This window comes from Hyla sarda, chromosome 1 (assembly GCF_029499605.1).
Source record: "Hyla sarda isolate aHylSar1 chromosome 1, aHylSar1.hap1, whole genome shotgun sequence".
In the NCBI taxonomy this organism is placed as follows: Eukaryota; Metazoa; Chordata; class Amphibia; order Anura; family Hylidae; genus Hyla; species Hyla sarda.
Genome location: NC_079189.1, coordinates 404122596 through 404147050, shown reverse-complemented (window position 1 = coordinate 404147050; position 24455 = coordinate 404122596). Strand labels below are relative to the sequence as shown.

The following is a 24455-nucleotide window of genomic DNA, read 5'->3' as shown; positions in this document are numbered from 1 at the left end:
AGTCCTGTTCGCCTTTTCTCAATCCCTTCCCCTGGTTGCAGGAAAGGATCTGAAGATATTGTTAGACAACTCCACGGTAGTAGCTTACCCGAATCATCAAGGGGGTACCAGGTCCCCCTCTCTCATGAGAACATGTCACCATATCTTCAGATTGGCAGAAATTCATCTAAGTTCCTTATTTGATCTCCATCCAGAGGGATCCCAAAACTGCATTGCGGACTATCTCAGCCGACATCGCCTAAACCAGGGATAATGAGAGTTGGTTCAGTCAGTGTTTTTCCAGATTTGTCAGCATTGGGGTACTGCTCGGATAGACTTGTTCACATCTAGGGCAAACAGAAAACTGGAAAAGTTCTATTCCCTGTCCCCAATAGACCATCCTTTGGGGGTAGATGCCTTTTCTCGGTTGGCATCCATTGGGGGACACAGACCGTGGGTATATGCTCTTGCCGCTAGGAGGCGCTGACACTAGGCACATGAAAAAAGTCATCCCCTCCTTGCAGGATATACCCCGCCTACTGACCCTGAGCTAGTCAGTTTTAGCTTAGTGTCCTAGGAGGCAGGTCTGGTGTTCTCCAGACATGGTCTTCTCTTTTTGTTTGTATGGTTAGGGCCGTTTTAGGTTCTTTTATTCTTTTTATTTTTTGTTTTCAGGTGGGGGTTCAGGAGCATGATGCTACCTGTTCCCCCATATGCGGCTAAGGGGCACGGGACATAAAATACAAATGCACCGTTAACCCCTTCCCGGCAACGGCCAGCACCTTGGAGTCGTACCTTGGGTCCTGGTCTGTAGCAGCATGACCTGATGCAGATATCCATAAGACTGGCTGAAGACATCTTCAGGTGAGTATGGTGGATACCGCTATACTTTGGAGCCCCTTATCCCTGGGGTCTCCTTGTGAGAGGACGGGACTTCTCTCCTTTTTATTCTGAGCTGGGGGGCCTGATTCCTTACTTAACTTTTTCATTGTTTTTTCAGTGCCGGGCCTCCTCCCTCCCCTTAGCGGTGGATTTCTTCGCCGTCCGCAGCTCCTGCAGCTGCTCTGCGGCCAGCGGAGTTTTACTTTCACTTCGGGAGCCACGCGCGGCTGACATCCCGGCCGGCGTCTCCCACTCTTACATGCATTCCGGCCGCTGCCGGGGTCGCACGGCCGGCTTCTTCTTCCCTTACACTCGCGGGGCTGTAAGGGGTTAATCTATCATGGCTCCGCCCACCACTGTCTTTTTCCCTATGAGCTTACAGTGCGCGCACCTAGGGGTCACTGATTCACCTATCAGCTGGTGCGTGCGCTTGGGGGTCATTTTTAACCAATGAGGGCCGTTTTGGGAGGCGGCCTGCCATATGAGAGGCTAGTCTCTCTCTCTCTCTCTCATCTCTCCCCTGTGCCTCACGCAGCTGCTCCTGGTCTCAACAGCTCCCCCCAGACAGGCTATGGCATTGGTCACCTACTATGCATGTGTGGGCTGTAAGTCCAAAATCCCTGGGGGTTCTACTGAATCCTCATGCTCCTCCAAGCTGACCTCGCCGTCTGTTTCAATGGCTCCTGATGTTCTGGCGGAATGCGTGGGGCCCGACCCTCCTCCAGACTGGGTATCTTCCCTTACTCAGTCGATCTCTGAATTGGCTAGGGTCTCGAAATCAGTGGCCTCTGCCTTTGAGCGGTTTTCTCTGCGGGATACGCCCAGGGAATCGCGCTCCGTGTGACCTGACCCTCTATTCCTCCGCGCTTCCAAGCGCTCTAAGGTGATTACCTCTGGCTCTTCTCTAGAGCACACCCGGGGTGGCCCCTCTTCTTGCTGGTCTCGCTCTTCGGGTCATCGTTCGAGGTCCCTGTCCTCTCACTCTAGGTCTCTCTCTCCGCAGTCTAGGGTTGCCTCTGCAGGTTCCCATTCCCCAAGGGAAGCAGTGGACGACGGATCAGATTCCGCTTCGGATCACGAGGACTACTCAGCAAAGTCCGAAATGGTGGACGGATTAGTGTCAGCGATCCGGGACACTTTTCAGCTGGAGGACCCCAGAACTTCGGATCTGGATCCAGAAGTCTCCTTTCACTGCTCTCGGCGTGCTCCCAAGGCTTTCAGTTCTCATGCAGAATTTGACGCCTTGCTGGAAGCTGCTTGGAAACACCCGGTAAGAACATTTCAGGGAACCAAGAGGGTTCAAACCCGATTTCCCTTCCCTCAGGACCTAGTTTCCAAGTGGACAGTGCCACCTACGGTTGATCCTCCGGTCTCTCACCTGTCCAAGTCCACTACTCTACCCCATGCAGACGCAGCGTCACTTAAGGATCCTGTGGACAAGAAAATGGAGAATTTGGCAAAGTCTGCCTTTGAGGCGGCTAGGTCCTTATTGCTTCCCACCTTTGCTTCCGCTTGAGTGACCAAAGCGGTGTCGGTCTGGGCTTCCCAGCTTCGCCAGGGTATCCTTTCTGTTGTTGCCAGGGAGGAACTGGCGGGTGTGGCCCGCCAGCTCTCTCAGGCTGGCAATTTCCTCTGCTCAGCAGCTTTGGAGTCCGCTCGCTGCATGGCCTTTGCCTCCGCTAAATTGGTTGCCATTCACCGCTCCATGTGGCTGAAGGCATGGGACGCAGATGCAGCTTCAAAGAGGTCTCTGACTGAGTTACCCTTCTCGGGTTCCTGGCTCTTTGGTAAATGGTTGGCTGAAATTATTTCCGAAGCTACGGGAGTTAAAATGTGGATAATAAATGTGGATTCCAGTTTGCCGGTCTTGAGAGGGTTGAACATAGCTATAATGGTGAAAATAAAGACGAAAGGAAAGAAACTAGATGGATTCTACGTCTAGAAGCAATGTGACCTTTAGGTTTAAATGAACGTACTGAACTTAGTGCAGTATTATAATGTTTTTGCTTCACTGAGTTGGTTTTAACATATTTTAATTGCACTTACCTTTGTTTTGATGGTTTCCATGTCAACGGTGGGGAGGGATATTTAAATGTGTGTCCAACGTGATGACGTTGTGGGCCAGTTAAAGCATACACTGAGAAACGGCACCGTAGCCCCAATCAGCATCCCCCCCCCCCCCCCGATTCTATCGTCCAACCGTGTCCTGCACTGCCTGTATCCCCTATGTTTTCTTGAATAAAGAAGTGGTGAAGAAAACGCATATGGTGAGTTGCCCTGGTTATTTTCTACGTTGTTGGATCTTGTTCCTGTTTCCTGTCCCGCGGATGAGGGGGCAGTCTCTCCATGGGTGCAGTCGTGGGCTCAATGAAAACAAGTAGGGGACACTCACAGGGAATAAAAAAAGTTCCCGCTATTGAGATATTTCCCTTATTGGGAAAAAGGCTCAAAATTCTTCCTAAATGAGGGAATAATGTACTGTACTCACTCCAGAACGTAATTACCTATAAAACATATTAAAAAGAAATATTACTCTAGAATCTCCCAGTCTCATTTAATCTCCCCTTATCCCCCCGTATAATTTCATCCCCCCCTTTTATATCCTGTGCCATCTTATCCCCCCCCCCTACATTGTGCCAAATTATCCCCGCTTACCCCCTGTGCCACATAATTTCCCCTTGATCCCCCTGTGCCATTTCATTCCGCCATTATTACCTTCTGTGAAAATTCATTACTGCCTCTTTATGAAGTGGCACAGGGGGATAAAGGGGGAATAAAATGGCAGAGGGGATGATAAATTTGCAGATAGGGCAATAAAGAGGGAATTAAACAGCAATGGGGGGGGGGAGATCAAGAGCAAATTATGTGGCACGGGGGGGGGGGGCGATGATTTGGTATAGGGAAAATAAAGTAGCACAGGGGATCAGGAAAGGAAGAGGATGAATGATGTGTCTGGCGGACGTACAGAAGCAGGAGACCACTGTTTAAACATCGGTCTTATGCTTCTGTGCTGGTGCTGCTGCAGGGGGGTGCAACGGCGGCCTGGGTCCCTTACTGGGGTATTGGCTGTATCCCCTGACGGCGGCCCTGTGTACAAGGTCGGGCCAGCAGTGTTTTGTCTCCTAATGGGAGTGTCCTGTCCCATATTGTCCCCTATTGGGTGTGTTTTGTCCCCTATTGGGTGTGTCCACGTCCTCTATTGGAAATGTCCCCTATGCAGAGGGTTCAAATACATTAAGTCTTATGGGACTCTGCCAGGGAATTAAAAACTGTCCGCTATTGGGAGGTGTCCCCTAAGGGAGATTTTACTGTACTAATACAGTCCTTCCTACATACGCATTAGATCAGTGGTCTCCAAATTGTGGACCTCCAGATGTTGCAACAGCTGGTAGTCCAAAGTTTGGAGACCTAGGCATTAGTTAGTGAATAGGCTTGGCAGACTTACATCTAATGCATTTTCACATCTTTACTTTCTTGTTCTTTGGTTGTGTGGAGCCATGTACATGGTTGGTGGTTGTTTTATTTCTATGTCTTTTAGATGTGTGAATAGCTACTTAAAGACTCAAATTGGAAGAAGATGTCTAGCTCCCAATTTGAAATCCTATGTTTCAGAAAACAGAATTATATCTTTAATAAATAAATCTTGCATAGTGTATAGTTCTTTGATGTCACTTAAAGGGGTACTCTGATGGAAAGAAAATATACAGATTAGTAAATTGCTTCTATTTAAAAGCTTTCCAGGACTTGTCAGCTGCTGTATGCTCCACAGGAAGTTGTGAAGTTATTTCCAGTCTGACTACAGTGCTCTCTGCTGACACCTCTGTCCATGTCAGGAACATATCCCCATAGCAAACCTCTCCGGCTCTGGACAGTTCCTGACACGGACAGTGGTGGCAACAGAGAGCACTGTGGACAGACTGGAGAAGACTACACAACTTCATTGGAGCTATTTAGCAGCTGTCAAAGGGGTACTCCTGTGGAAAACTTTTTTTTTTTTTTAGATCAACTGGTACCAGAAAGTTGAACAGATTTGTAAATTACTTCTATAAAAAAAATCTTAATCCTTCCAGTACTTTTTAGGTTTTTCTTTTTGGATTTCTCTTATGTCATGACCACAGTGCTCTCTGCTGACCTCTGCTGTCCATTTTAGGAACTGTCCAGAGCAGGAGAAAATCCCCATAGCAAACATATGCTGCTCTGGACAGTTCCTAAAATGGACAGCAGAGGTCAGCAGAGAGCACTGTGGTCGTGACATAAGAGAAATCCAAAAAGAAGAAAATTTCCTCTATATTATACAGCCCCTAAAAAGTACTGGAAGGATTACGCTTTTTTTTTTTAAATAGAAGTGATATACGAATCTGTTTAACTTGCTGCCACCAGTTGATAAAAAAAAAAAAAAAAAAAAGTTTTCCACCGGAGTACCGCTTTAAGTACTGGAAGGCTTATGATTTTAATAGATTTTTCCCCTCCGCAGTATTCCTTTAAAATGTCAGTGTAAACTTTGCTTAATAGAATTAGCAACACTGATTGACAATCAATTTCACATGCTGTTGTGCAAACGGAACAGACAACAGGTGGAAATTATAGGCAATTAGCAAGACAACCCCAATAAAGGAGTGGTTCTGCAGGTGGTGACCACAGACCACTTCTCAGTTCCTATGCTTCCTAGCTGATGTTTTGGTCACTTTTGAATACTGGCGGTGCTTTCACTCTAGTGGTAGCTTGAGATGGAGTCTACGACCCACACAAGTGGCTCATGTATTGCAGTTCATCCAGGATGGCACATCAATGTGAGCTGTGGCAAGAAGGTTTGCTGTGTCTGTCAGCGTAGTGTGCAGAGCATGGAGGCGCTACCAGGAGACAGGCCAGTACATCAGGAGTCGTGGAGGAGGCTGTAGGAGGGCAACAACCCAGCAGCAGGACCGCTACCTCCGCCTTTGTCCAAGGAGGAGCACTGCCAGAGCCCTGCAAAATGACCACCAGCAGGCCACAAATGTGCATGTGTCCACTCAAACGGTCAGAAACAGACTCCATGAGGGTGGTATGAGGGCACGACTTCCACAGGTGGGGGTTGTGCTTACAGCCCAACACCATGCAGAATGTTTGGTGTTTGTCAGAGAACACCAAGATTGGCAAATTCGCCACTGGCGCCCTGTGCTCTTCACAGATGAAAGCAGGTTCACAATGAGCACATGTGAGAGACGTGACAGAGTCTGGAGACACTGTGGAGAATGTTCTGCTGCCTGCAACATCCTCCAGCATGACAGGTTTAACAGTGGGTCAGTAATGGTGTGGGGTGGCATTTCTTTGGGGGGCCATACAGCCCTCTATGTGCTTGCCAGAGGTAGCCTGACTGCCATTAGGTACCGAGATGAGATCCTCAGACCCCTTGTGAGACCATATGCTGGTGCGCTTTGCACTGGGTTTCTCCTAATGCAAGACAATGCTAGACCTCATGTGGCAGGAGTGTGTCAGCAGTTCCTGCAAGAGGAAGGCATTGATGCTATGGACTGGCCTTTCCGTTCCCCAGACCTGAATCCGATTGAGCGCATCTGGGACATCATGTCTCGCTCCATCCACCAACTCCATGCTGCACCACAGACTGTCCAGGTCTGGGAGGACATCCCTTGGGAGACCATCCGCCACCTCATCAGGAGCATGCCCAGGTGTTGTAGGGAGGTCATATGGGCACGTGGAGGCCACACACACTACTGAGCATAATTTTGACTTGTTTTAAGAACATTACATCAAAGTTGGATCAACCTGTAGTGTGGTTTTCCATTTTGATTTTGAGTGTGACTCCATATCCAGACCTCCATGGGTTGATAAATTTGATTTCCATTGATAATTTGTGTGTGATTTTTGTTGTCAGCACATTCAACTATGTAAAGATAAAAGTATTTCATACGATTAGTTCATTCATTCAGATCTAGGATGTGTTATCTTAGTGTTCCCTTTATTTTTTTGAGCAATATATGTATGTATGGAGATATATATGGAGATATATATGTATATTTCCGGTCACAAGCTTTCCATGCAGATATTTGCAAAAAGGCCAAGCAGCACATCCAGTTGGTGTGAACATCCCCTTTAAAAGTTATCCAGGGAAAAACTATTTTTTATATATCAACTGGCTCCAGAAAGCTAAACAGATTTGTAAATTACTTCTATTAAAAAATCTTAAACATTTCAATAATTATCAACTGCTGAAGTTGAGTTGTTGTTTTCTGTCTGGCAACAGTGCTCTCTGCCGACATCTCTGCTTGTCTCTGGAACTGCACAGAGTAGAAGAGGTTTGCTATGGGGATTTGCTTCCAAACTGGGCGGTTTCCGAGACACGTGTCATCAGAGAGCACTTAGACAGAAGATAACAACTCAACTTCAGCAGCTCATAAGTACTGAAAGGATTATGATTTTTTAATACAAGTAATTTACTAATCTGTTTAAAGGGGTACTCCCACCCTAGACATCTTATCCCCTTTCCAAAGGATAGGGGATAAGATGTCTGATCACGGGGGTCCCGCCGCTGGGGACCATTGCTGAAAAAATGGTCTGCACCTGACCCAAAACTACAAGCAGAGCATCGGACTGTTTCAGGGCATGCTGGGAGTTGTTCTAGTTCTGGGTCAGCTGCAGAGCCATAGGCTGTGTTAGGGCATGCTGGGAGTTGCAGTTAGTTATTAACTACAAGCATGCTCTGAGACATCCGGTGGCTCTGCAGCTGACCCAAACCAAAACTAAAACTCCCAGTTTACGGTGTAAAACGGAGATTCAAAAAGGCCATTAGCACTCCGCGGGCTTTCTGGGTAAGAAGTATGCAAAGTTTCTCATCACAACACCATATAAGGTAGTGGTATAAGGAAATTGTACACCGGCACCTCCACTACTAGTAATCAGACTTCTGTATCACCTGGATAGGTAGCTTTGCTTCAGAGCACCTCCCCTGATAGCGGTGGTGCACAGTGCTATTAGGCATTCATGTAATAACAAAAAAAAGAAGATACAGAAGCCAGCAATCACCATTCAGGGGTCACTTTATTGCAGGATACGGTGCATCAATAAAACATCAGCGGGCAGGGTGAAGAGGGTCGGGGTCTCGGGACAGCACTGTTTCGTGCATCACCTGCGCTTCCACTAGCCGATACATTGGCGTGGACGCACGCACAGGTATTTACGTGCGCGGAGCACACCAGGATGGTTGTCATAGAAACATATAAACAAATGGAATCCGTTAACTTGAGGCATAGAATTACAAGATTGGTAAGTCATTCTGCTCATGAATAACTTCCAAAAAGATCATAAACCATATTTTATTTTTAAAATGGGAGCAATTCGTTGCGATTGTTTAAGCCAAGATTCCCGGTGGCATCTAGCTTAGCGATCCAACGAGCTTCTCTCTGCATAAGTATGTTACCTCGGTCTCCTCCTGAAATAGGAGGATCAACTCACTCCAAGGCTGCGAATTTTAAACAGGTAGGATCATTGTTGTGGGATTCTTTTATGTGGGATATTAACTCATCACAATATCTGGAGTGGCTGCTAAAACCATTACTCAAAGAAACCCCTACATACATAAGAGACATTTCCGATCTATTGGATCATTTTAGACAATTTTCATTGGCAGGAAGGCTTTCTTAGCTTCTATAGACGTGGAGAGCCTGTACACCTGCATCCCTTGGGATGTGGGTGTACAGGCTATACAATAAATACTCTATGAAACTGAAAAAACACCTGAGTTTATTTATTTTATTGGCAACGCTTTGCTTTTTGTATTGACACATAATGAGTTCATGTACGTTGAAAAATGTAAAAATTAAAAGTAAAAAAAAAAGTGAAAAATCCCCTCCCCCAATAAAAATGAAAATAGTCCGTTTTTCCCATTTTACCCCCAAAAACCGTAAAAAAAAGTTTTTAAATGAACATATTTGGTATCTCCGCGTGCGTAAATGTCCGAACTATCAAAATATAATGTTAATGATCCCGTACGGTGAATGCCGTAAACATAAAAAAAAATTAAAAAGTCCAAAAATGCAGCTTTTTTGTCACATTTTATAAAAAAAAAAAAATGAATAAAAAATAATTTAAAAGTTTTATATATGCAAATGTGGTATCTAAAAAAAGTACAGATGACGGCGCAAAAAATGAGCCCTCATACCACCCTATATACGGAAAAATGAAAAAGTTATAGGTGGTCAAATTAGGGTGATTTTAGATTACTGATTTTGTACAAAAAGTTTTAGATTTTTTTTAAGCGGTACAAAAATATAAAAGTATCTAGCCATGGGTATCATTTTAATCGTATTGACCAACAGAATAAAGAACACATATACATTTTTACCGTAAATTGTACAGTGTGAAAACGAACCCCCCCAAAATGTGCAAAATTTTGGTTTTCATTTAAATTTCCTTAAGTTTTTTTTGGGGGGTTTGGCCGTACATTTTATGGTAAAATGAGAGGTTTCATTACAAAGTACAATTGGTCACGCAAAAAACAAGCCCTTATATGGGTCTGTAGATGGCAATATAAAAGAGTTATGGATTTTAGAAGGCAAGGAGGAAAAAACAAAACCACAAAAATAAAATTGCCCTGGTCCTGAAGGTGAAAATGGGCTTGGTAATTAAGGGGTTAAACAATTGCAATACGGAAAATATGATGTTCACAAGTTTCTTTGGTGGGAATGAACTCTATTTTCTTGATGTCAAATAAAAAATCGAAAACAATACCCTTGTTACTATGGGTTACTGCCAATCTATAGTGCGTAACTCCTGCATTATAAGAGCTCCCACCCAACTCACATGAAGAACAGCATACCTTATTTCCAATTCCTCCGATTAAAAAGAATAAACAGCACTCCAGACATATACAGAATACAAGCCAATGAACTAAAACAGTGGATATTGTCGTTTGATGAAACGCTGTCAATTATTGAAGAAAGCCTGGAAAGAGTTAATAAAATTAATAGACTTGTCTTACTTAAAACAAAACCAAGAGTCAGCTCCAAACAAAAACGTTTTACCTTCTCTCTGGCTAACTAAATACTCCCCAAGAGGTAACTATAAATGTGGAAACTGTTCATTCTGTCCCTATAACATCGCGAGTAGACAAATTAAAACTAGGTGGTTTTACTCAAGTTGTAGATAAATTCATCTCTTGTCGTACACCTTTCGTAGTGTATTGTCTAACATGCCCTTGTGGTAAATATTATGTGGGCAAAACCATAAGATCACTCCATGTTCGCATCCACAAGCCTTTTCGCTCGATCCAAACTGGACATGGCGCTCCTAGATTAATATCCCACATAAAAGAATCCCAAAACAATGATCCTACCTTTTTAAAATTTGCAGCCTCGGAGTGAGTTGATCCTCCTATTTCAGGAGGAGACAGAGGTAACATACTTATGCAGAGAGAAGCTTGTTGGATCGCTAAGCTAGATGCCACTGGGAATCTTGGCTTAAACGATCGCAACTAATTGCTCCAATTTTTATTTTAAAAATAAAATATGGTTTATAATCTTTTTTGAAGTTATTCATGAGAAGAATGACTTATCAACCTTGTAATTCTATGCCTCAAGTTAACGGATTCCATTTGTTTATATGGTTCTATGACAACCATCCTGGCATGCTCCACGCACGTACTGTACGCCAATGTATCGGCTAGTGGAAGCTGACGCGCGAAATAGTGCTGTCCCGAGATTCCGACCCTCTTCACTCTGCCCGCTGATGTTTTATTGATGTACTGTATCCTGCAATAAAGTGAGACCTGAATGGTGAGTGCTGGCTTCTGTATCTTTTTTTTTTTTTTTGTTACCATACAAGGCAGCTCTGGCTCTGGTTACAAAGTCTCAGAAGCTGATTGGGATTTATGCCAAGTCAGAGTTCTCCCCAAAAGGGAAGAGGACCCATCTGCAGACAGCTGTTTTGGGGTGCCTCAGACAAGCCACAACACCCTGCTCTGTACTGACGAGGGGCAAGCACCCCGAAACAGCTGTCTGCAGATGGGTCCTCTTCCCTTTTGGAGAGAACTCTGACTTGGCATAAATCCCAATCAGCTTCTGAGACTTTGTAGCCAGAGCTGATCAGAGGGCACGCTACCTTATATGGTGGTGTGATGAGAAGCTTTTCATACATATATAATTTTTTTTATTTATTAGAACAATTGAACTTTGGCTGTGTGCTCCATATACTTAGCTAGATTATTCAGTCATTCTGTAGAGCAATGAAAAATGTTTAGTTTCTTTATTTTCTGGATCCTGTACTGTCTACCGTTCCCTATTTCACAGCCTTCTTATTAAGCACAGCACATCACATCACAACCACTACCGCTCCTATTGATTGCTCTATTTCTGTTCCTATGTCTGTTGAGGGTATTACAAGGGCAATGAAATTATAATGATGCCTGTAAGGTCTGCATTTTCTACCACCACTTTACAAATACTAGATACAAGTGCATTGAGACATTAATATTTATAAACTGTATGCAGTGTAATTCTGACAGATGCGCAGCATACTTCTTGTCACATTGACAGACCCCATGCCTAAATTTAATGCAGTCCATTACAAGTCAATGCACAGGGGAAAAGAGAGAAAAAAGGGATACGCGCCCCTAGTGTAATAAACAGTAGAGAATAAACAGTAATGCAATGATAAGCGATTTTACACTCACCATATAGGGTTGTGCTGAGAGCACAACACCTCAGTAGACGTCTGGTTTTATGATGCCCAGATCTGCAGCCGTAGCTTGTCCGGATTAAGGGACACTGGTCCAGTAGATAATGCTTGGAAAGATAAAATTCAAGTTTTCAGGCGCTGATCAGATGCAGTAGGTAAGTAAGGACCCAAAGTTAATGTCCAAAAGGGTTGTTTATTAGCACAAACGTAACGCGTTTCTGGTCCGGAATGGACCCTTCGTCAGACAAGTGCACTTGTCTGACGAAGGGTCCATTCCGGAACGGAAACAACCCTTTTGGACATTACCTTGGGTCCTTACTTACCTACTGCATCTGATCAGTGCCTGAAAACTTGAATTTTATCTTTCCAAGCATTACAAGTCAATGGAATCCTTCAGGCACAGTTGGTTTGATGAATCCGGCACTGCCATGATGGCTTCCATTATGGCTTCAGACAAGTACTCTGAATATTGTACCTTACGCCATGACCTTGGTATTATTTGGTAAGATTTTGGGCTTAAAGGAGATATCCAGGATAAGAATAAAATATTGGGGAAAATGTATCATTTTACTTCTTTTCTTTAGCTGTTCTCATGCTTGTAAGTGACGTACATATGTGCAACAAATATATCAAGAAAGATGTTTAGTAAATCAAAATCCAATAAAGTATGCAATGGATCCATCCATGGATGCAGTTTAAAAACTTCTTTATTGAAAGTCCATGCAGTATAGACAGTAACGCTCAGCAGCCTGAACACTGACGCGTGGCTAGCCATGAGTAAGGGTGCTTAGTTGGCAGAATAGCGTTGGTGTTAAAGAGGTATCCAAAGGATAGGGGATAAGATGTCTGATCACGGGGGGTCCCACCACTGAGGACCCCCGCAATCTCTCCTGTAGCACCCCCATTCTTCCGCTGCACGGATCGAAGATCGCTCCGTGGCTTATGACTGGCAATACAGGGGCAAAGGTATCATGACGTCACAGTCCTGCCCCCTTGTGACGTCATGCCATGCCCCCTCAATGCCCCCTTCCGTAGACTTTCGTTGAGGGGCCCTGTATCGCCTGTAATCAGCCACAGAGCAATCTTTGCTCCATGCAATTCATGAACGGGGGTGCTACAGGAGAAATTGTGGGGGTCCCCAGCGGCGGTACCCCGCGATCAGACATCTTAGGGGATAAGATGTCTAGGGGCGGAGTACCCCTTTAACGCCACTGATCGTTACTGTCTGAAATGTGTTGTGTTCGCTTCTATTAGTGAATCAAAGCAATAAGAGCTCGAATTTTCCTGTCTACAGTAACTGTAATCTGAATTAAAGTCAATTAGCTAAGGTATGTTTCTTTAATACAAAAAAAAATTACTATGTAAGTTATACTTAGCAGGAAGGGAAGCCTTTCATCTGGGGCACAATTTTTAAACCTTTGATACATTTCCATTATTGTCTGCTTTATTCCAAAAGCAAATGCTTCTAGATTTCTGTAAAAGTGATTGGTGGGGGTGCTGGGTGTTGGCATTCTACTGATCAGATATTCATGGCCTATCGTGACAAAAGGTCATCAATAAGTTTTGGCCTGAAAACCCCTTAAAGGAGTTATCCAGGAATAGAAAAACACAGCTACTTTCTTTCAAAAACCGCTCCCCATCTGTCTCCAGGTTGGGTGTGGTTCTACATCTCAATTCCATTGAAGTGAATGGAGCCAAGTTGATAAACCACTCCCAATTTGGAGACCGACGAGGAGCTGTTTTTGAAAAAAATTAGCTGTGTTTTTCTGTTCCGTGATTACCCCTTTAACCCGTCCAGGACACAGGGCGTCCTGGGACTTAAGGACACCCTGGACGTTTCCGTTCATCGCTGGTAACCAGCTGGTGAACGGAACGGGATGCCTGCTGAAATCATTCAGCAGGCATCCCCTTGTCAAAGCCTGGGGGGGTTCTGAGTCAATTCAGACCGTCGATATGCGCCGTTTTCGGTCATTCGGGTCACGTGTGACCCAATGACCCAGAATCAGAAGGTGATCGTTGGTGTACTACACACCACCAATCACATTCTGTTGCTAGTGGGAGGTGGCGATGATGTCACCTCCCCAGGGGAGCTGCTATTGGTCGGACGATAGCTGCCAGCAGAAGAGTGGTTAATATCCCCTTCTCTCAGCTCTACCAGCCCACCTACCCCAGTCAGCGGGCAGAGCTGAGAGAAGGTGCCAGAGACCCCCCTCTGACTAAATCTGTGCCCCCCCCCCCAGGGTAAATGGCCTCCTGCCACTCTTAGTGCAGGGAGAGATTTTGAGAGAGACAGGTAGGTCATGTACCGTATATACTCGAGTATAAGCCGAGTTTTTCAGCACGATTTTTCGTGCTGAAACCCCCCCCCCCCCCCCCCCCCCGGCTTATACTCGAGTGAACTCTCCCCCCGCAGTGGTCTTCAACCTGCGGACCTCCAGAGGTTTCAAAACTACAACTCCCAGCAAGCCCGGGCAACCATCGGCTGTCCGGGCTTGCTGGGAGTTGTAGTTTTGAAACCTCCGGAGGTCCGCAGGTTTAAGACCACTGCGGCCTTCGACATCATCCAGCCCCCTCTCACCCCCTTTAGTTCTGTACAGTACTCTCCTCCGCTCGGCGCTGGTCCGGTGCTGCAGGACTGTCCGGTGAGGAGGTCGTCCGGTGGGATAGTGATTCCGGGCTGCTATCTTCACCGGGGAGGCCTCTTCTAAGCGCTTCGGGCCCGGCCCCAGAATAGTCACGTTGCCTTGACAACGACGCAGAGGTACGTTCATTACTAACGTACGTCTGCGTCATTGTCAAGGCAACGCCTCTATTCTGGGCCCGAAGCGCGGAGAAGAGGCGCCCCCGGTGAAGATAGCAGCCCCGAACCACTGACCCACCGGACGACCTCCCCACCGGACAGTCCTGCAGCACCGGACCAGCGCCGAGCGGAGGTGAGTACTGTACAGAACTAAAGGGGGTGAGAGGGGGCTGGATGATGTCGAAGGCCGCAGTGGTCTTCAACCTGCGGACCTCCGGAGGTTTCAAAACTACAACTCCCAGTTGATAGTGACCCAGTGCCCGGCACTAGAACAGGCGTCCATGCCGCTCGTAATAGGGGTCCGACCTCCAGACAAGCGTACCGGAGCTCCCTACCGGTGAACCTGTCTGGAGACCCACAGAGGGATATCAGCCTCAGAATTTGTTGGTGACTCAGGAATCTAGATTGACATAGTTGGATACACTGAAATAGACTTTTTTAGTTATTATTTCAGTGAAGACTTTGTGAATCTAATGGTGGAGCAAATGAACTTGTACGCCCACCAGTTCATCGCCCACCACCCAGATTCATTTTTTGACTAGGCCCAATGGATGGCATTGAAGTTTTGGGGCCTCGTGCTACATATGGGCCGAGTCAAAAACCCAGTGTCAAACAATACTGGAGTGGGGACATACTCTACCAATCTACAGTATGGCCATGACACTGGGATGGTTTGAGGCCATACAGAAATACTTGCATTACTCTGATAATGCAGCATGTACCCCCCCCCCCCCCCCCCCCGAAAGGTCATCCTGCCTATGACCGGCCTTACAAAGTAAGGACGGTCATAAATGCGACATGCCCCCCAAAAACCATTTCAGCAAAATTAACTTTCAAAAAGCCAAATATGGCTCCTTCTCTTCTGAGCACTGTAGTGCACCCGCAGAGCATTTTACATCCACACATGGGGTATTTCCATACTCAGAAGAAATGGGGTTACAAATTTTTTTTTTCTCTCCTTTTACCCCTTGGAAAAATTTTAAAAAGGGTCTACAAGAACATGCGAGCGTATAAAATGAAGATTTTGAATTTTCTCCTTCGCTTTGCTGCTATTCCTGTGAAACACCTAAAGGGTTAACACACTTTATGATTGTCATTTTGAATACTTTGAGGGGTGCAGTTTTTATAATAGGGTCATTTATGGGGTATTTCTAATATGAAGGCCCCTCAAATCCACTTTGAACCTGAACTGGTCCCTGAAAAATTACGATTTTGAAAAGTTCCTGAAAAATTGGAAAATTGTTGCTATAATTTAAAGCCCTCTGATGACTTAAAAAAGTAAAAACATGTCAACTTAGTTAGAAAAATGCTACATTTTCAAATTTTTCATGAAATTTTGGAATTTTTCACCAAGAAATTCTGCAAGTATCGACGAAAATTTACCATTAACATAATGTAATGCTTAAAGTGACATTGGTCAGATGTGCAAAAATGCCTTGGTCCTTAAAGCGTTACCCCTCAGATCCAACAAAAAAAATGTTTTTTTTTAACCCATTAAGGAGCGGGGGTTTTTCCGTTTTTGCATTTTCGTTTTTTGCTCCTTGTCTTTAAAAAATCATAACTCTTTCAATTTTGCACCTAAAAATCCATATGATTGCTTATTTTTTGCGCCACCAATTCTACTTTGTAATGACGTCAGTTATTTTGCCCAAAAATCTACGGTGAAACGGGAAAAAAATCATTGTGCGACAAAATTGAAAAAAAAAAACGCCGTTTTGTAAGTTTTGGGGGCTTCCGTTTCTACGTAGTAAATTGTTCAGTAAAAATGACACTTTATCTGTATTCTGTAGGTCCATACGATTAAAATGATACCCTACTTATATAGGTTTGATTTTGTTGTACTTCTGGAAAAAATCATAACTACATGCAGGAAAATTAATACGTTTAAAATTGTCATCTTCTGACCCCTATAACTTATTTATTTTTTCCGTGTATGAGGCGGTATGAGGGCTCATTTTTTGCGCCGTGATCTGAAGTTTTTAACGGTACCATTTTTGCATTGATAGGACTTATTTTTAAATGATATAAAAAGTGACCAAAAATGCACTATTTTGGACTTTGGAATTTTTTTGCGCGTACGCCATTGACCGAGCGGTTTAATTAACGATATATTTTTATAATTCGGACATTTCCGCACGCAGTGATACCATATATGTTTATTTTTATTTACACTGTGTTTTTTTTTTTTATGGGAAAAGGGGGGTGATTCAAACTTTTAATAGGGGAGGGGTTAAATGATCTTTATTCACTTTTTTTTTTTCACTTTTTTTTTTTTGCAGTGTTATAGCTCCCATAGGGACCTATAACACTGCACACACTGATCCTTATCATTGATCACTGGTTTCTCATAGGAAACCAGTGATCGATGATTCTGCCGCTTGACTGCTCATGCTTGGATCTCAGGCACTGAGCAGTCATTCGGCGATCGGACAGCGAGGAGGCAGGTAGGGACCCTCCCGCTGTCCTGCAAGCTGTTCGGGATGCCGCGATTTCGCCGCGGCTATCCCGAACAGCCCACTGAGTTAGCCGGCAGTTTTTACTTTCACTTTTAGCCGCGTGGCTCAGCTGAGCGCGCTGCTAAAGGGTTAATAGCGTGCGGCGCCGCACGGGTCCCGGCTTCACTATGACGCCGGGCCCGCCGTGATATGATGCGGGGTTACCGTGTAACCCCGCGTTATATCACGGGAGCAGGACCAAGGACGTGCCGGTGCATCCTTGGTCCTTAAGGGGTTAAATATATCACTCAATACCTAATCCTGACCATGTACATGGAATTTTTATGTGTCTTGCACCTTTATTTATTTTTTTATTACACTTTTAATTTAGCTCACTAGTCTGAATTCCTCTCAAAGGAGGGGGTGTGGCCTCACTGCAGTATGCTGTCTGCTCACATCTCCCCTAGCATTAGCAAAACTACAACTCCCAGCTTGTCCTCACTAACAGTAGCGGGACACAAGCTGAGCCCTGCGCTCACAGCTGTCAATCAAGGAAGTGTGACCATGTTGTAGGTGATGACGCATGGACACAGAAGGACTAGTATGTGTCCAAGTGTCACTCCCGCAACCCGCTCCGCCCCCCTTCCGGAGGACGTGAGCTGGTGCAGGAAGTTGACCCCGGCAGCTGGGGACCCCAATCCCCGGTCTCCCTGTTGGGATCGGGGCCCCAGGAGCGACGGTGGCGAGGGACTGACCTGTGTGCGGCGGCGTGGAGCAGCAGTTGGTGGTGAGTGACAGCCTCCTGCTGTTGCTTAGCAACAGCTCCCAGCATGCAAAAAGGGCATGCTGGGAGCTGTAGTTGTGCAACAGCAGGAGGCAGACCACCACAACTCCCAGCATTCCCTTATGGGCATGCTGGGACTTATAGTTTTGCAACAGCTGGAGGCACATTTTTTCTATGGAAAAGTGTACCTTCAGCTGTTGTATAACTACAACTCCCAGCTTGCACAAACAGCTAAAGTGCATGCGGGAGTTGTAGTGGTGCATCTGCTGGTTGCATAACTACAACTTCCAGCATGCCCGTTGGCTGTCGGTGACTGCTGAGAGTTGTAGTTTTGCAACAGCTGAAGGCACACTGGTTGTGAAACTCAGAGTTTTTTTACCTAACTCAGTGTTTCACGACCGGTGTGCTTCCAGCTGTTGCAAAACTAAAACTCTCAGCATGTACAGTCTGTCAGCGCATGCTGGGAGTTGTAGTTTTTCAACAGCTGGATGTTCCTCCCTCCCCAATGTGAACGTACAGGGTACACTCACATGGTCGGAGGTTTACAGTAAGTATCCGGCTGCAAGTTTGAGCTGCAGCAAATTTTCCCCGAGGGGTTTAGTTTCCAAAATGGTATGCCATGTGGGTTTTTTTTTTTTTTTTGCTGTCCTGGCACCATAGGGGCTTCCTAAATGCGGCATGCCCCCAGAGCAAAATTTGCTTCCAAAAAGCCAAATGTGACTACTCCTCTTTTGAGACCTGTAGTGCGCCAGCAGAGCAATTTTCACCTCCATATGGGGTGTTTTCTGAATCGGGAGAAATTGGGCTTCAAATTTTGGGGGGTATTTTCTGCTATTACCTTTTTAAAAATGTAAAAATTTTGGGAAAAGTCATGAAACACCTATGGGGTATTAAGGCTCACTTTATCCCATGTTACATTCCCCAAGGGGTCTAGTTTCCAAAATGGTATGCCATGTGTTTTTTATTTTTTTTTATTTTGCTGTTTTGACACTCTAGGGGCTTCCTAAAGGTGACATGCCCCCCAAAAACCATTTCAGAAAAATGTTCTCTCCAAAATCCCCTTGTCGCTCCTTCGCTTCTGAGCCCTCTACTGCGCCCGCCGAACAATTTACATTGACATATGAGGTATGTGCTTACTCCAGAGAATTTGGGTTACAAATACAAGTAAAAATGTTCTCCTTTTACCACTTTCAAAAATTGGGTCTACAAGAACATGCGAGTGTAAAAAATGAAGATTTTGAATTTTCTCCTTCACTTTGCTGCTATTCCTGCGAAACACCTAAAGGGTTAAAACACTGACTGAATGTCATTTTGAATACTTTGGGGGGTGCAGTTTTTATAATGGGGTCATTTATGGGGTATTTCTAATATGAAGACCCTTCAAATCCACTTTAAACCGGAACAGGTCCCTGAAAAATATCGAGTTTGAAAATTTTGTGAAAAATTGGAAAATTGCTGCTGAACTTTGAAGCCCTCTGGTGTCTTCCAAAAGTAAAAACTCATCAATTTTATGATGCAATCATAAAGTAGACATATTGTATATGTGAATAAAAAAAAAAATATTTGTAATATACATTTTCCTTACAAGCAGAAAGCCTCAAAGTTAGAAAAATGCAAAATTTTCTAATTTTTCATAACATTTTGGGATTTTTCACCAAGAAAGTTACCACAAAAATTTACTACTATGTTAAAGTAAAATATGTCACGAAAAAACTATCTAGAAATCAGAATGATAACTAAAAGCATTCCAGAGTTATTAATGTTTAAAGTGACAGTGGTCAGATGTGCAAAAAACGCTCTGGTCCTTAAGGCCAAAATGGGCTTGGTCCTTAAGGGGGTTAAGGTCATAATGGGCTTGGTCCTTAAGGGGTTAAGGCCTAAAGTCTTGTTAGCAGACAGCAATAATTGTAATAATAGATTAATTTCTGAGCAATCCTGGTTACTTTGTTCCTGTGCCCAATCTCTGTTTCAGTTATTACCATTTGGTAAAAAAATACCACATATTTTAATGGAGTCGTTGTAACCTTATTCATGGCTTAGTACATGGCCACTTTTATATGGTAATCTAAGTCTGGTAAAGTAGAACCACAAAGTGTCTGGGCATTATGGCCATAATACAGATTTTGATATCCAGTTGTATCATGGTTGTCTAACAGTCATTGGAAAAAAAATCTATGCTGCACCCAGATAGACATAAAAACTGCAAAACTTAGCCTGCAGTTAGGTCTTAGGCAGATATGTAAATTATTTTACAATACTGCATCATTTGCCTCCTCCCGAGTTGTAATATAGTTTTACATTTTCTTAACAGGATGTTGCACACAAGATGCTTTCATCTGGAGAGTGTACACCTGAAGATCTTTGCTTTTCCTTGCAGGTAATAATCAGATACATTTGATGAGAGAATTCATTATTTAAGTGTTTACATAGATGGCTACACAGCCATCACGTTCATAACTGATCTGAATATTGTTGCTTTCCTGTAGGGATCGACCAATTATCGTTATGGCCGATAGTATCGGCCGATAATCACGATTTTGGGCATTATCGGTATCGGCAAATACCTTGGCGATAAGCCGATAATGCCCCCGCACCGCGTAAGCCCCCCCGGATACCGTTTTTTTTTCTCCCACGGTATGGATTTTTGCCCATACCGCTATACCGGTCGGGCCCCTCCCCCACCCTCCGAGTCAATAAAAAAAATTTAACTAACCCATAATGGGGGTGGTCCGGGCCATCCATCCTTCCATCCTTCCTGTAGTGTCCAGCAGCATTCCGGGGAGGGTGGTCCAGGCCATCCATCCTTCCTGTAGTGTCCGGCGGCATTCCGGGTGGAGGGTGAACCGGTCCGGGCTGTCCTTCTCCGGGGGTCCTTTTCTCCACTCCGGGCAGACTCCGGCCTAGTACGCTGCATAGACGCCGTGACGTCAGGTGCGTAGCTGCGCAGCGGCGTCTATGCAGCGTTACTAGGCCGGAGCCTGCCCGGAGTGGAGAAGAGGACCCGCAGAGAAGGACAGCCCGGACCGGTTCACCCTCCACCCGGAATGCCGCCGGACACTACAGGAAGGATGGATGGCCTGGACCACCCTCCCCGGACGGTCCCTGCAGCAACTGGGAAGGTGAGTCAGGGTTCTGGGATGGACAGGGGTCTGTATAATATACTATACCTACAGTAGGCCCTCCAGCTGTTGAGGCCCTCCAGCTGTTGCAAAACTACAACTCCCAGCATGCCCGGACAGCCAGCGGCTGTCCGGGCATGCTGGGAGTAGTAGTTTTGCAACAGCTGGAGGCATCCCTAGGCGCGGTGCGGCGCGGCGGGGGGAGCGGTGACGGTTATAGGTCTCAGGACCCCCGGACAGGCAGGGGGAGAGAAGCGGGTGGCGGCGCGGTCTCTGGCACCGCAAAAGCCACTGCAGTGCATTGATTTAAAGCGCCCGTTTTAAATCAATGATCTGCAGCGATGTCGCGGGGGGATAAATAGCCGATAACTTATACCGGAATATCGGTATAAGTTATCGGCTATCGGCCCTAACCTCCACCGATTTATCGGTATCGGTCCTAAAAAAACGATATCGGTTGATCCCTACTTTCCTGTACTAAGGACACTTTTTTACTGTTACCATTTGTACTAATAAATGTATGATGTAAACTTTGCATGAAATAGTCATAGTGGCAAAATGGGTAGGTCATATTACTACCCCTACTACTAAAAAAAATTAGTTATCAGAAAAGTATATTTTACTATATAGTTTAGTGAGTACAAATAAATAGAGGTGATTCCCTAGACTTTCTTGTCTTTCCCATCCTAACAAGGTCATGTTTTCTCCCAACAGGAAACCCTGTTCTCTATGCTCGTGGAGATAACAGAGCGTGCTATGGCTCATTGCGGTTCACAAGAAGTATTAATAGTGGGTGGAGTAGGATGTAAGTAACAACTGGAAAGTAAATGCAGGATGGTAATATATTCTCCTATAATCAGCCAGCTTATAATGTGTATGGATCTGTGGTCTCACATTGTAAAATATATACTATAAAGCAATCCTGAAAAAAACTTGTTGAAAACTTCATGTTACAAATTACACTTAGCACTCTGCAGCTGGTGAAATTGCATCAAATATTCAGACACATATACCATAGTAACTGAAAAAGAGGGAAGTCAGACCTCAAGGTGTAAACTTATTAAAATGTAGCCTTCCAATTATGGAAATGCAGAGAAATAAGATGTAGCTGGTTTAAATTTAAATAAAATATGTGGTTTATTAAATAAATATCAATAGTATACACTGTGCAGGGCCCTTGCTACAGATCCAGTAAAATTAGTTAAAATAACATTAAAACATGGTATCAATGCCAGTATTTGTAAAAATCATTAGAGCAATTATATTGTCACAGTATGCCACCTTTGTATTGTCTCAGTTATAGATCCTTATAGACACATATGATTAGATCCAATCATGTAGTCTATGCAAAAAATTCCAAATAATAAAATAATAATCCTGTGTGCCAGTAATTAAACAATGCAGAGTTGCAATGTGAGCACTGGATAATGCGAAAGTTATAGTATAATTGCACACTGTTCCGTTATCAGGACATGGACTTTGGCGAAGGGTATGTGATACAGGTTGGCACGGGCTGCGCCCGGCCTGTATGAACGGAGTACCTGTTTCCAGATGCAGATCGTCGCTAGAGGTGTCCTTACGGTGCGCTGGCTCCACCAACTGCAGGGGTATGCCGATAGCAGGCAGGGGTGGTGAGTGCAGAAATTGTCTGTGGTGTCCTTGTGTGGCAGTTGGAGGCTTTCAAGTGTGTAATACACCTTGCAGTGGTCTCCAGATATGAGGACTCCAGAGCTTGTAAGGGATTAGAGTGCAAATGTGCAATAGCTATATGCAATAGCGATGTGGTGGCAGTACTGGACTGTGTGCTGTGATGGGGAGGCCAGACGCATTTCGGGGGGGGGGGGTCCCCCTTTCTCAATGGCTTAGTATGCATGTCCTTGACATGGTGGTCTTTTATAATGTGCCTTGCTAATTGGCACTCAGTTCAAGGTGGTTGAAAAATGTGGTAAGAGTCCTGTTAGAACAGATTAGGGATCGCATAATATACATAATGGCAGTGATTATACTGGATAAAATGTGGCAATACTGGACATGACAATGAAAGTATCATAGAATAAAGTAACAGAATGCATTAAAATAATAGCATATGGGTATCAACCAGCCAAAACTTATAAGTCTCTAGAATAAACTATAAGAGAGCAGGGTTTGGATGCATGTGTCAATGTCTTCTAAAGGGAAATTCAAAATATGTTCTGAACTATATGTGAATAGGAGTGGAACACTAATGCTAGTAGATGCAAGAAAACAAAATATAATAAAAATAGAAATAAATAAATAAAAAGTAAAACAGAAATATAATAAAAAGTTTTCAAAAATTTATAAAAAAATATCATTGTGGAATCATATTGACAAATAAATATGAAAAAATTGGAAAATGTCAATTTTAAAAAACAAAAAAAGGAATTGTCTATGATTGCTTATTCTATTACTTCTGTTGGACTTGCTGGAAGATCTTCCCTTAGGGCTAGGGCCCAGACTCTATGTGCTGGGTAAGCAGCCGGGCATTGGACAGGGAACGGGTCAGAGCCCATCCGGGGATCCAAAAATCTCCAACACTGAATTGAGGCCCTTAGGTTTTATTGTCTCGAATTCGTAGCTCTTCCTCAATTCTGCTCTTGACATTTTTGCTATAAAATTGCCTCCTCTCCAGTCTCTCTTTACAATCTGAAAGCCAAAATACTTAAAGGGGTATTCCAGGATTTTTTTTTTATTTGACTATGCTACAGGGGCTGTAAAGTTAGTGTAGTTCATAGTATAGTGTCTGAACCTGAGTGTGACAGTTTTCTCACAATTCTTATGTGATTTTCACTGTCTCAGATTTATCCCAGCTTGCAATGCGGCCGAGACCTGACTCATTAGTCAGCTGATGACAGGGAGCCTGTCTGCTTCAATGGGTGGAGCGATCGCTTGGTGGGAGAGAGATCAATCTGCAACAGCTGTAGGCACCCTGTTTGAAAACCACACTGATTTGAATGGATGCAGCTCATTTATGTTTCAATGGGTGGGGTGGCTGATGTGTGGGAGGGAGGAAAATGGAATTGTGGGATTTGCCGTAAAAAAAAAAAAAAAAAAAGTCAAACAGGAAATACAAGTTCAAAAAAAGCTAGCCACAGTGTTATGGTACTCTCACAACTTAGCCATTAAGCCCCAAAAAATAAGTAAAAATTTCATTAAAAAAATTAAAATATTAAAAAATATATCATTGTGGAATCATATTGACAAATAAATATGAAAAAATGTGAAAATGTCAATCTCAAAAACAAAAAATGTAATGGTTTATGATTGCTTATTTTATTACTTCTGTTGGACTTGCTGAAAGATCTTCCCTGTGGGCTAGGGCCCGGACTCTGTCCTAGCACTGGGTAAGCAGCCGTGCATTGGACAGGAAACGGGTCAGAGCCAATCAGTGGCCCTATAGGAATCCAAAGATCTCCAATTCTTAATTGAGGCCTTTAGGATTTATTGTCTCGAATTCGTAGATCTCCCTTGATTCTGCTCTTGACATTTTTGCTATAAAATTGCCTCCTCTCCAGTCTCTCTTAACAATCTGAATGCCAAAATACTTTAATTGTGATGGGTCCAGTTTGTGAAATGTGAGGAAGTGTGCGGAGAGGGGGTGTTTGTCATTACCTTTTCTAATATTGTAGATGTGTTCAGAAATTCGTGTTTTGAGTGGTCTTTTTGTTCTTCCTACATATTGTTTATTGCATGTGCATTGGATGATATAGATAACTTGTTTGGTGTTACATGTTATGGGTTCTTTAATGTCCCATTTAAAACTGTTTTTC

At 44.1% G+C, this 24455-nt stretch overlaps 1 protein-coding gene across 3 annotated transcripts in view; it reads left to right on the top strand.

Moving 5' to 3' along the window:
* The window catches only part of OSGEP (O-sialoglycoprotein endopeptidase), a 100661-nt gene that overhangs the window by 53748 nt on the left and 22458 nt on the right, over nt 1-24455 (top strand). For 2 of the 3 annotated variants that reach the window (XM_056528497.1, XM_056528492.1), the window contains exons 8-9: nt 19860-19925; nt 21382-21472. In XM_056528497.1, the coding sequence (XP_056384472.1) occupies nt 19860-19925; nt 21382-21472 (157 nt within the window). The remainder of the gene's footprint in view (nt 1-19859; nt 19926-21381; nt 21473-24455) is intronic. The other variant, XM_056528508.1, reaches the window with a different exon arrangement.